Here is a 12,997-nt window from a genome sequence, read left to right as displayed (position 1 = left end):
TATTTGACAAGTAGGAAGTTCATATGAGAAACCTCTGAAGGCTTCAGTCTGCTAGACAAGAGAAATCACTAACTGGCACACTCCACTTAATTGTTTTCCCTTGTACAAAAATGTTTCTTGCTAGGAGTCTGACAATGAAAATCATGAATGAGCTGTTTGCTGTAGTGATGTGCGGCTCAGGATTTCCCCAATCTTCACCCGACCCTAACCTGCCCTTCCTTAGCACGCGGCCACCCGCATCCGACTTCCGGATGCCTTTATAGACCCGCGCCAACCCATCCCGCCGATGACATCCCAAAAGGGGCAGGGTGAGCAGCCGCAGCGTCTATAAAAGACAAACCCGGAAGTCGGAAGCCATCCACGAAGAAGAGTAAACCCGCGGGTATAGGCCTGGCCCGCACATCACTAGTTGTTCGCTGTAGGAAAACATTCTCAGTCTGCGTTTTGTCAACTTCACACATTCATTCATATAGGAAACATACACAACTCACCTTAGATCCCAAATTAAATTTGAAGGTGGATGTTTCCTGGTCCTCAAGCTGGGTGCTCTCCATGCCCTTGGATTTCATGGCATTGTACAACACTGTGGTGATCTTCAGGAGCTCCTTTACTGCATATCCATCTGCCTGGTACAGCTTCCTCGTATTTAACTTTATGTGTGCTTTAGTGGCCTGTTACATAGGGAGAAAAACACAAAACAATCAAATAGACCCTACATCACCGTGTGAAAAACAGCATGTTTATTAAATGGGCCATTCACCTTTCAGTTAACTTTTAGTATGTTATAGAATGCCCAAATCTAACATTTCAATTATCAATGGGTTAAATCTGCGCTCAGTCCAAAGGTGATACGAAAATACAAGCTGCACCTATGTTCGGTAAATGGATCCACTTATCCACGTGTCTATAAGTTCAAAAGGGATGAAAGGTGCGCTGGAAATAAAATGAAGGTTCCTATAGAAAGAGAAAACAAAGGCTCTATGGTGTAATATCCTTTGTACACAGAGCTGCTATTTTACGTAGGGTCTACTCACACTTGAGAAAAGATCAAGTCGCAAATAGAAAGGTTGGACGCGTCTATTAGCAGTCAGTCATGTGCCTGTTGGAGGAAAGTGCAGGATAGTGTAGTATCGTCACGTTTCGCTTAGGAGATTAGCCGATATTGCGCTTACCTAGTGCCGATGTAAGGCTGGCGTACAGATCAGTATCAGTGCGGTCGCTGCCTAGTAACGGTTCCTTCTAAGCCAGTTTTTTCAAAGCGGTTTCATTTGCGCATCCGATTGCGCTGACAGGGATGGGTCTTTTCTTTCAGGTAACCGTCCGTTGTTTCCTCGAACTCTCAATGTCGGCATTCTCTCCCTCGTGGTCTGAGATCGTGTGTGGGCACGATTCTGCAATGTACTCAGTTTCTCCACAGGATTGTTTAACTCATAGGACACTTAGAAAACAATATTCAGGGCACGTATTTGCCTTAATAGAAATTCAATTTGTTCCAATAAAATACTTTTGTTATAAAATGAAAGGCCCAACGCGTTTCGTATCAATTGATACTTCCTCAGGGGCTAATTGAAACCGCTTTGAAAAAAACGGCTTAGAAGGAACCGTTACTAGGCAGCGACCGAACTGACACTGATCTGTACGCCAGCCTTACATCGGCACTAGGTAAGCGCAATATCGGCTAATCTCCTAAGCGAAACGTGACGATACTACACTATCCTGCACTTTCCTCCAACAGGCACATGACTGACTGCTAATAGACACGTCCAACCTTTCTATTTGCGACTTGATCTTTTCTCAAGTGTGAGTAGACCCTACGTAAAATAGCAGCTCTATGTACAAAGGATATTACACCATAGAGCCTTTGTTTTCTCTTTCTATAGGAACCTTCATTTTATTTCCAGCGCAGTTAAGTTCCCTTTTGAACTTAACGTTTCAATTGATTTCCATTATTTCTTTTTTATAGTTTTATAGTTATTTGCCTTTTTCTTCTGACTCTTTGCAGCTTTCAAATGGGGGTCACGGGCCCCATCTAAAAAACAAATGCTCTGTAAGGCTACAAATGTTTTGGTATTGCTACTTTTTATTACACTTTCTATTCAGGCCTCTCATATTCCAGCCTCTTATTCAAATCAATACATGGTTGCTAGAGTCATTTTGGCCTTAGCAACCAGATGGCTGAAATTGCAAATAGTAATTGCAATTGCAAATTGTCTCAGAATATCACTCTCTACATAATACTAAAAGCTGACTAAACCCTTTAAGTTGTGTATTTTTTTTTTTTTTTTTGCGGCCATATATTTCTGTGTAAGAAAATCCTGTGTAAGAATAAGCATCCATATGAAAATGCTATAGTAAGAGATGAGTCTTTTTTTTTAATGTATTTTATTTTAGAGTGACTTCTGCCAAAACTTACTTGACCCTTGAATTTTTCCCATTGACTTTTTTCACCTTTAAGTTAATTTTTAGTATGATATAGAATGGCTAATTCTAAGCAATTATTTAATTGGCCTTCATTTTTTCTTTTTTATAGCTTTTGAATTGTCTTTTTCCAGCTATTAAATGGGGGTCACTGACCCCTTCTAATGCTACATAAGGCTACAAATGTTTCGCTATTGTTATTTTTCTCATTACTGTTACTTTATTATTGATACTTGTTATTACTCATCTTTCTATTCATATTCCACTCTTATTCAAATCAGTGCATGGTTGCTAGGGTAATTTGGACCCTGGGTTGCTGAAATTGCAAATTGGAAGCTAAACAACTGCAGTCTGTTATACAAGAGAAATCACTCTCCCTCCACCTAATTGTTATTATCCCTTTTACAAAAATGTTTCTTGCAAGGAGTCTGACAATGAAAATCATGAATGAGCTGTTTGCTGTAGGAAAACATTCTCCATCTGCGTTTTTTCAACTTCACACATTTATTCATATAGGAGACATACACAACTCGCCTTAGATCAAAAACCACAAATAATAAAAAAAAGAAAAACAATTGCATATTGTCTCAGAATATCACCTTCTATATCATACTAAAACTTAAAGGAATAGTTCAGTGTGAAACTAAAAACTGTTTAAATAGATAGACTGTGCAAAATAAAAAATGTTTCTAATATAGTTAGTTAGGCAAAAATGTAATATATAAAGGCTGGAGTGAACAGATGTCTAATAAAACAGCCAGAATCCAACTTCCTGCTTTTCAGCTCTCTAACTCTGAGTTAAGGTGGCCATACACGGATAGATCCGCTTGTTTGGCGATGTCGCCAAACGAGCGGATCTCCCTCCGATATGCCCACCTTGAGGTGGGCAATATCGGGCTGATCCGATCGTGGGCCCTAGGGCCCAACGATCGGATCCTAGCGTTCGCCAAACGGGCGGTCGGATCGCGGGACCGCATCAACGAACAGATGCGGCCGCGATCCGACGGGATTTTTAATCCCATCCGATCGAGATCTGGCCGACTTTCGGCCAGATCTCGATCGGGGAAGCCCGTCGGGGGCCCCCATACACGGGCCAATAAACTGCCGACACGGTCTGTCGGCAGCTTTTATCGGGCCGTGTATGGCCACCTTTAGTCAGCGACTTGAAGGGGGGCCACATGGTACATTTCTGTTCAGTGAGTTTGTAATTGATCCTCAGCATTCAGCTCAGATTCAAAAGCAACAGATATGACCCATGTGGCCCCCCCTCAAGTCTCTGATTGGTTACTGCCTGGTAGCCAGGGTAACCAGTCAGTGTAAACCAAGAGAGCTGAAAAGCAGGAAGTAGTGTTGTAGCTGTTATATTACACATCCAGTCACTCCAGCCTTTATACATTACATTTTTGGCTAACTAACTATATTAGAAACATTTTTTATTTTGCACAGCCTATCTATTTACCCAGTTTTTATTTTTACACTGAACAATTCCTTTAATTTCAAGGTGAACAACCCCTTTAACAGATAACACAAAGCCAGGTCTGGACTGAGACTCAAAATAGGCCCTGGCATTTCAGGTGCACACAGGCCCAAACAATTCCCCACCAGCCCAATAATGAGTGTCTATGGCAATTTACAGCAGCTCCTCTGGCATTTGCCAGAACCCACACATTACAGTTACGGTAGTTATACATTAAAACCTTTGATGTTTTTGCTATGTATGCATTTATATACAATGAAACCTCGATTTTAAGTACCTTGTTTCTAAGTTTTCCCACATTTTACATGTTTTATTTAAATGCATTTCAACGTGTGCATTTCCCTGATTTTAAGTAATGTTTTCCCGGATTTTACATAAAGATGTTGTCCTGGTGTACCCAAAAACTGCTGTGACTGTTATTATTAGTGGAATAAAAGCGGTTTAAAATACTAACCAAATGAATATTTTGCCATGGTTCTGTCTGTAAATGTCAATTCCAATCAGTCTGCCCCTTATACAGTCCTGCACCAATCACTTATTGCTTTAGGTTGTGTATGTGACTTGCACATGCCCCCCATAGTGTAACATTAACACTGCAATGTTCAACCCTTGTTATTAACACTCGGACTCCCATGTTTATATCTTTGAAGAATTTGCTTAAAAAAATTTCCCTGATTTACATTTAACAATTTTTTTCCTGGTCCCCTGAGAAATGTAAAATGGGGGTTCTATTGTACTGTGTATACAACACTCTGTGTGGTTTACCTTAGCTGCTGTTCATTAATGTTCCCACAAACTGTACATAGAAAAGAGTGAGCATCTGCACATGGGCATCTGTGCTTACAGGTAAGCAGCTGGCACAGCACTGGTTGTTGGATTAAAACTACATTAAAAGTACATACAATACATGCAGCATGATAAATAACCCAAGTAGTGAATGACATTAATGCCATTTAAATATGCAGGAAGCATTGTGTCAGACACATTTATATTTCCCCCACCTCAGCATATGAACTAAAGGAGTGCAATGAGTTCAGCCAAGTCTTCCTATGTTATGAACAGCATCACAGGGAAACCAAACCTGAACTGAATAAAAAACTAATGGAGAATTTCGGCCACTATAGATGAACAGGGATGAGCTTGTGTGAATTGTGGGCAGCATTCAGTGGATCAGGGGCATGGCCATTCAAATGTATGGGGCTCCACTACTCTTTATAGCAACCCCAAGGATAAGTAACTTGAATTTCAATCTGAGCTCAAGTCAGTAAGAAATCGACTGTGTAGTAGATCAATTCAGGTTATATGTTATCTTAGCGTATACAATATATATTAATGACAGCTAATCTGATACTTTAGTTTTAGCAATCATTTATCACCCTCTGAAAGCTCTTGGTTCTTATAGGATGGCAGGAGTGTCAGCTCACGAACACTATTTATATTAAATCTCACTATTTTCAGGGCTATTGCAGCCTAATCATTGCTAAACTTCCACTTAATACATAAAGAAATTACTTATCTTTTTCCAGGTATGAAGCATTCTGCAAATACTGTACTAAATGCCTGTCTAGAGGTAATTACTGGATGATGACATGATTGACAAATGAATACACAATGTCTCTGCTATGGCATGCAATGAGGCAGTTCCAACTCACATCTGAACAAAACTATTAAGAGATGGAATGTTCTACACTCAAACTCAAACTAGACAAAGCTACTTTGCAAAAATCTTCTTTAACTGGAAACTGAATATTTATGCATACATGGCTCAGCTAGCCAATGTCTGTTATGAAAAACACCTTCCTGTTATAGGTAGAACTGATATTTATTTACTTATTAATCTGTTGGTTTAAATTATATTTCAAAACATACAGATACAGAAAAGGCAAAAAGGCAAACCAGTTCTTTTCTTCAGTGTATACAATAGAGGAGTCTGAATTCCCAGGCTCACTTCATAGCTGCACTAATGGCTCAGCTCAATCTAGTCAGTGGCTGACTCAGGAGTAAGGTCAGGTCTTGAGCTGTATAAAAAAGGGCATAGAGTCACGGGCGGAGAGGGTCATTCTTCCACTGTATAGAGCACTTGTAAGGCCCCATCTAGAATATGCCGTACAGTTTTGGTCTCCATCACTCAAACAGGACATTATTGTATTAGAGAGGGTACAGAGAAGGGCAACTAAGCTGGTAAAAGGTATGGAAAATCTTAGCTATGAGGAAAGACTGGCCAAATTGGGGATGTTCACTCTGGAGAAGAGGCGCTTAAAGGAGAAGGAAAGGTTAAAACTAAGTAAGCCTTATCAGAAAGGTCCATCTAAATATACCAGTAAACCCCCAAAGTAATGCTGCTCTGAGTCCTGTGTCAAAAGAAACAGCACATTTCTTTCCTTCTATTGTGTACTCATGGGCTTCTGTATCAGACTTCCTGTTTTCAGCATAAACCTCATTGCCCTGGGCAAGAGCATGCTCAGTTTGCTCCTCTCCCCCCACCCCCTCCCTTCTCTACTGTAATCTGAGCCCAGAGCAGGGAGAGACTCAGGCAGGAAGTGATGTCACACCACATTAATACTGCAGCTCCTATTCTAAACAAACAGAGAGCTTCTAGAGCTTTTTACTCAGGTATGGTAAAACATTCTACAGAATAAACATAGCATTCTAGCTTGCACTATTGCAGCTAATCTATTAGCAATAAAATGCCTCTGTAGCTTTCCTTCTCCTTTAAGGGGTGATATGATAACTATATATAAGGGGATCGATCGTATAATAATCTCTCTAATGCTTTATTTACTAGTATGTCTTTCCAGCTGACACAAGGTCACCCATTCCGATTAGAAGAAAAGAGGTTCTGCCTAAATATTCGGAAGGGGTTTGTTACAGTGAGAGCTGTGAAGATGTGGAATTCTGTCCCTGAATCAGTGGTACAGGCTGATACATTAGATGCTTTAAGAAGGGGTTGGATGGTGTTTACCAAGAGAGGGAATACAGGGTTATGGGAGATAGCTCATAGTACAAATTGATCCAGGTACTAATCCGATTTTGGAAGGAAGGAATTTTTTCCCCCTCTGAGGCAAATTGGAGAGGCTTCAGATGGTTTTTTTTGCCTTCCTCTGGATCAACTAGCAGTTAGGCAGATTGAACTTGATGGACGTGTGTCTTTTTTTCAACCTTACTTAATATGTTACTATGTTACTTATTGTTCCCCTTTAATATTCAGAATGCTATCCCTGGCATTTTCCTGAGCATTTATGGAGTTGTATCGATTGGCTATACTTAGAAAACAAAATAAACTGTATTAATCATGACCACTTGTGAAGCCAGTCAAACGGACGCCACTCGCCCCATATTTTTCCCGTTTAGTTGAATAGGTAGCACAACAAGTTAACCCCCAACACAACTGATACAACCAAGTCAATGAGAGTGAATATGACCCAAGTAGCAGATATAGTGGCATAGGCCCCAGTGCTTTGTTAGAGGTCAAAAAGCACATGTACACAACCAGTGAGATTCCTTCACATTTAAAATGAATTTATACAGTTCTGACATCATGCAAACTTCAGACGTTACCAAAGAACCATATAGCCCTCTAAAAACGATTATAAATGGGACGTTTCTAAACTTACCATAAACTGGGCAACCGCTTTAATGAAGAACACTCTGTCCTGCTCCGTGTCCACATCCACAGGGATATCTGTATGTGGTTCATACCTGTTGAACAGAGAAAAGAAATTCAGAATTCTGTAAAACTAAAGCTTAACACAGCAAACACAATGTAATATAAAAACAGGACATCTGCTTTAAAGGAGAACTAAAGCTTAACCAAGGAAGTAGCTAGAAATGTTGTACATTATGTTTTGTGCTTCTGTACTAGCCCAAGGCAACCACAGCCCTTTAGCAGTAAAGATCTGTGTCTCCAAACCCCCCTTCCTTCCACACACCCACCTAATTATAGACAAAATAAGTGCTTAGTGCAATAAATAGATTTTAAAACATAATTATATTACTGGCATGAGGCTTTATTATAAATGTAGTTATCCACATGCTTAAGTCTCTAATCAATTGCTTACAAGAACATTTAAAGTGCCATGTGCTATTTCAATGTATAAAGCAAATGTTCAATTACCAAAAGTTAACTTAAAGGTGAACCACCCCTTTAAGGGGCTTTAGGGATTGATTGAAGGGAAATTCGTATATATATATATATATATATGTTCCTGCTCTTGCTGACCCATTTAAGTTCAGAGTTATTGGTGTTCAAATAGCCACAAGGATCTCTCTAACTTCATGCACAGCTGCTTTGGAGCACTAGCTCTTGAGGTGATTCAGAGCATTTTGCCCCAGTGCAATTCTCAGCTTACTGGAAAGCAACATTTTCCTGTTTCAGTCACTGGAATAGGATCACCTGGACCTGCCATATGAGACCCCATGGTCAGGAGATTATCAAGGCAGAAAAATAGTTCTGTAGGGTTCCATGTGCCAGTGACCATAATGAAGCATAACATCATCTTAACGTTTCTAACATCAAAGCAGTTCTATAGATGGATCATGTAATTAAAGGAATGATGCCATACCGTTTCACCAGCCAGATAAGTACTTCAGCAACCAAGGGGAAATTAGGGCTCCTAAAGTTCTCCATTGATATTAGCCGAGGGTACCCGAGTGCCCGCATCATCTCTGTAAAGTCTTGGGAAATAGAAATCAAAAAAACATTGAGTAATGTAGATTGTATGACTTGATTAAACTGCAGTAAATGTTATTTCACAGAATAATGCACACGTTTTTAAAGTAACACACAAATTTTTTGTCCTGAAATACAAAAGCTAACCCTAATTTTAATTTACAAGGGACTAAAACACTGTTTGTTGAGAATTTTCTGTGACCAGAATCGCCACCTTCTTTCCCTCAATCCAGTGTATCTCTCCTTTAAACAAAAGCTCTGGCCCAGGTGTGTAAAAATAAAAACTGGGTAAATAGATATGCTGTGCAAAATAAAAAATGTTTTTAATAGTTAGTTAGCCAAAAATGTAATGTATAAAGGCTGGAGTGACTGAATGTCTAACATAATAACCTGAACTCAACTTCCTTCTTTTTCAGCTCTCTAACACTGAGTTAGTCAGTGACTTTAAGGGGAGCCACATGGGACATAAATGTTCAGTGAGTATGCAATTTATTCTTAGCACGCAGCTCAGATTCAAAGACTAAATAGTTATGACCCAAGTGCCCCCCTAGCTGAATCCTTCTGTATGTCCGTCCCTTCACTGGCTCCCAATCTCTTCTAGAATCAAATTCAAATTACTTACACTCACATTCAAGGCCCTTAATAATGAAACCCCTCCCTATATTTCATCTCTAATCTCCAAATACACTCCTTCACGAAACCTACGCTCTGCTTCTGATCTTCGCCTCACTTCTCCTCTTATCACTTCTGCCCATTCTCGTCTACAAGACTTCTCTCGGGCTTCTGCTTTTCTCTGGAACTCTCTGCCACAAACTGTCAGACTTTCTCCTTCTTTCCAAACTTTCAAGCGCTCCGTAAAGAACCATCTTTTTAAAGAGGCTTATTCGATGTACCTTAATTAATCATTGCTGTATCAAAAATGAAAAATGTTTATATAATCCTAATGTCTCAATTGTACCCTAACCTTTTAGTTTGTTAACTCTAATCTCTAGGTCCTTCTAACCCCATTGTATTCTGTAATCCTTGTTTGTTACCCACCATTTATTCCGTTTGCTATAACTGCAGTAAAGCACTGCGTATCTTGACAGCGCCATATAAATAAATGATGATGATGATCCTTCTGCCCAGCCAAACCAAATCCAAATTTGCATATGCAAATTAGGGACCGGGAGGGAAATCTCTTGACTTTTTGTCACAAAACAAGGAAGTAAAAAATGTTTTCCCCTTCCCACCCCTAATTTGCAATTTGGTTCGGTATTTGGCCGAATCTTTTGCGAAGGATTCGGGGGTTCGGCCGAATCCAAAATAGTGGATTCGGTGCATCCCTAGTTTTTTTTATTGATAAATAAGGGCAAATTGTGGATTCAAGTTTGGTCTGACTTTTTTTTTTTTTTTTTACTTATAAAATCTGAAAAATTGGGATTTTGATAAATAACCCCCTTACAGTTATTACACTTATTGCAACACAATATTTTTCATAACAAGCTCTCCCATTGACTTCTTGTAGCTGCACAGCCCTTTACATCACGGATATCCACCCTTCACATGTCTCCCAGCTTGGTGAACTACAACTCCCAGCACCCTCACTCCAGAAGGCAGTTTAAGATACTTGTGCTTTATAGCTTTCCATGTGATCATTGCTACAAACAACCTCTACTGTGTGTGTGCAAACTGTGCATAAAGGGAATAATAAAAATACCATTAGAAATGACTGCACGATCATGATCTCCCTCCCTGTTAGAAGAGACACCAAAGAAAAACGGGCCACACAAACACCGCCCTATGTACAAAGCCTATATATACATAGATATCAAACACTTCTTACTTCTCAGATCCCGGTAAGACATGTTAGCAGCTTTAATATCCCGGAGGCTGTACCGAATCTCAGTAGGCCGTCACTAGGCGGATGTGTTGGGTATCCTGGCAACAGCGAACGCTGCTACGGTAGCTCGAAGGTCTCAAAACTTAATCGGAATTAAAAAAAGAGAGCGCATGCGTGTTAAAACAGTGTCTAGACGTACGCGCTTTTTCTAATATTTCTGTCCGAATTCTGAACTTGTAAACGAAGTCCCTTTGTTATATTAGTTTTCACTATGTCTATGTGCAAATGTTCCAGTCAGCGCTACTAATCAGAATGAGTTCTAGAAATAGAGAAACGTCACTGGGGTGTAGTGTGTCACGTGTGTGGGATTGTAATACAGGCTGAGGCGTTGGAGGACTCTCCAATGGTATTTTATAGACTCCTCAAAAGTGCAGAGCAGCACATAGATTCACACTGGCAGGAGAGAACACACATTTAACTAGTTCATGCTGTTAGTCACTGCTCAAGCAATCTATTAACAGCAGGGGTATGATTTAGCTCCCTGGGGCCTTCCCATATATTTATCTTTTTTCCCTATTAATAACATTGGGATAAACCATCATTTACCGGCCAGGCCTGTAAAATAACGGCCAAGTAGCAACTCTACAGGCCCCACAGCAAGTGAATATTTCTACCTAGGGTTGCCACCTTTGCTGATGGCTAAACCTGAACAGGGGGGGGGGGGAGATAACATTGGGGGTGGGACAGTGATGTAGGAACAGGCATGATGAAATCAGAGGTGGGCACAATGATGTTGGTGGAGTTATGACACCAGGACAAGGTTATTACATCCAGAGGCGGGCCAGGCAAGCTGGGCGCCCAAGGCAGCCCAGCTGCCAGCTCGCCCCCTCCCTTCCCCCGTAACGACGCTGGCGCGCATGCACAGTAACGCTGCTCCTGCGCATGCGCAGTATCGCTTGGGGCGCATTGCGTACGACAAGTTACAGGTGAGTCCGGTCTAAGGGTAGGCAGAAGAGGTAGCTGCCCAGCGCCCCTAATCGTTGCGCCCTAGGCAGTTGCCTCTTCTGCCTACCCCTAGTTCCGGCCCTGATTACATCACTTATATACAACTGGATGGATCTTTTTTCAGTATTCTCAATGTTTTAAAGTATTGATGCCCAGTTCAAAACCACACAGGTGGCAACCCTATCTCTAGCTATATTCTGCTTGAGGATTAAGCCCAGGGTTGCCAGCCAAATTGGGCTACTAATTTAAAGCCCAGGCGGGTTTTGAAAGTACAAACTTGCCAAGGTACGGATTTGGGCTACTTTTTGGGCCTTTGGCTAGTTTTCAAAGTCAAAGTCAACGTTATTGTCACCTCCGCAGTATACGAATACACAGTGAGACGAGACGACGTGACTCCAGCTAGTACATATCACAAAAAGGCATTTAGAATACACAATAAATAAATATGTAAAGATTTGAAATGTGCAATATATTGGCAGAAATTGGATATATACATGTGTAAGGCCTTTCTTGCACAGCGCTTGTGGAAGATGTCCTGCAGTGATAGAAGAGCCACTCCAATGATGTTGCCAGCTGCTCTGACAGTCCGATGTAGACTTTTCCGGTCAGCAGCACTGGCGCTACTGTACCAGATGCAGCTCATCAGGACTTTCTCTATGGTGCCCCTGTAGAACACTGTGCCAATGTGCCAAGCCTGCGTCTCCCAATGCATGTTGGGTAATGTAGTTTTTGTTTAACAATTTGCCAGCTGCCAAGTTTTATGTAAGACTACAATACAGGGCTGCCACTTTTGCTGGCGCATAAACCCGAACAAAGGGGGTGGGGCAGATAGCATTTGGGGTGGAGCAGTGGTGACATAAGAGGCAGACACATTGAAGAAGGTGGAGTTATGACGCTAGGGTGGGGTTATTGCATCATTAAAGGCCCCTCGACTCGGTCTGTCGACAGCTTTTATCAGTCGTGTGTGGGGCCATCCGACGGGCGTCCCCGATCGATATCTGGCCGATATCTGTTAACTTTAAAGGGGTTGTTCACCTTTGAGTTAACTTTTATTATGATTTAGAGAGTGATATTCTGAATTTGCATTTGGGTTTTCATTTTTTATTATTTGTGTTTTTTGAGGTTTTTTTTAGCTTTTTATTCAGCAGCTCTCCAGTTTGCAAATTCATCTGTTTGCTAGGGTCCATATTACCTTAGTAACCATGCAATGATTTGAATAACAGACTGGAATACGAATAGGAGAGAGACAGAATAAAAATATGAGTAATAAAAAGTAGCAAAAACAGAGCATTTGTTTACTAGATGGGGTCAGTGATCCCCCATATGAAAGCTGGAAAGAGTCAGAAGGAAAAGGCAAATCATTTTAATAAAACTGTAAAAAAGAAATAATGAAGACCAAATGAAAAGTTGCTTAGAATTGGCCATTCTATAACATACTAAAAGTTAACTAAAAGGTGAACCACCCCTTTGAAGCCAAGGATTATGCAATGTACAAAGGAAGTTGCTTTTTGGAAGTTGGGACTTGTTATCCTTGTACCTCACAGAATCTGCACATTGTGTTGCCAACTCGCTGCTATTTTACCAGCCTGTCTTGTAAAAACACCAG

General features: G+C 40.7%; 1 protein-coding gene across 2 annotated transcripts in view; it reads right to left on the bottom strand.

Annotated features, from left to right (window-relative positions):
- Positions 1-10,723, bottom strand: part of cluap1.L (clusterin associated protein 1 L homeolog) — a 39,005-nt gene extending 28,282 nt beyond the window's left edge. The window contains exons 1-4 of one of the 2 annotated variants that reach the window (XM_018234654.2): positions 10,390-10,723; positions 8,458-8,569; positions 7,510-7,594; positions 492-671 (exon numbers count right to left, since the gene is read on the bottom strand). In XM_018234654.2, coding sequence (XP_018090143.1) covers positions 492-671; positions 7,510-7,594; positions 8,458-8,569; positions 10,390-10,411 — 399 coding nt within the window. In that variant the 5' untranslated portion in view covers positions 10,412-10,723. Of the gene's footprint in view, positions 1-491; positions 672-7,509; positions 7,595-8,457; positions 8,570-10,263; positions 10,283-10,389 lie in introns of those variants that run through there. The other variant, XM_018234655.2, reaches the window with a different exon arrangement.
- Positions 10,724-12,997: the final 2,274 nt, after the last annotated feature.

This window comes from Xenopus laevis, chromosome 9_10L, assembly GCF_017654675.1.
Source record: "Xenopus laevis strain J_2021 chromosome 9_10L, Xenopus_laevis_v10.1, whole genome shotgun sequence".
Lineage (NCBI taxonomy): Eukaryota > Metazoa > Chordata > Amphibia > Anura > Pipidae > Xenopus > Xenopus laevis.
This window is presented reverse-complemented; position numbering and strand designations above follow the sequence as displayed.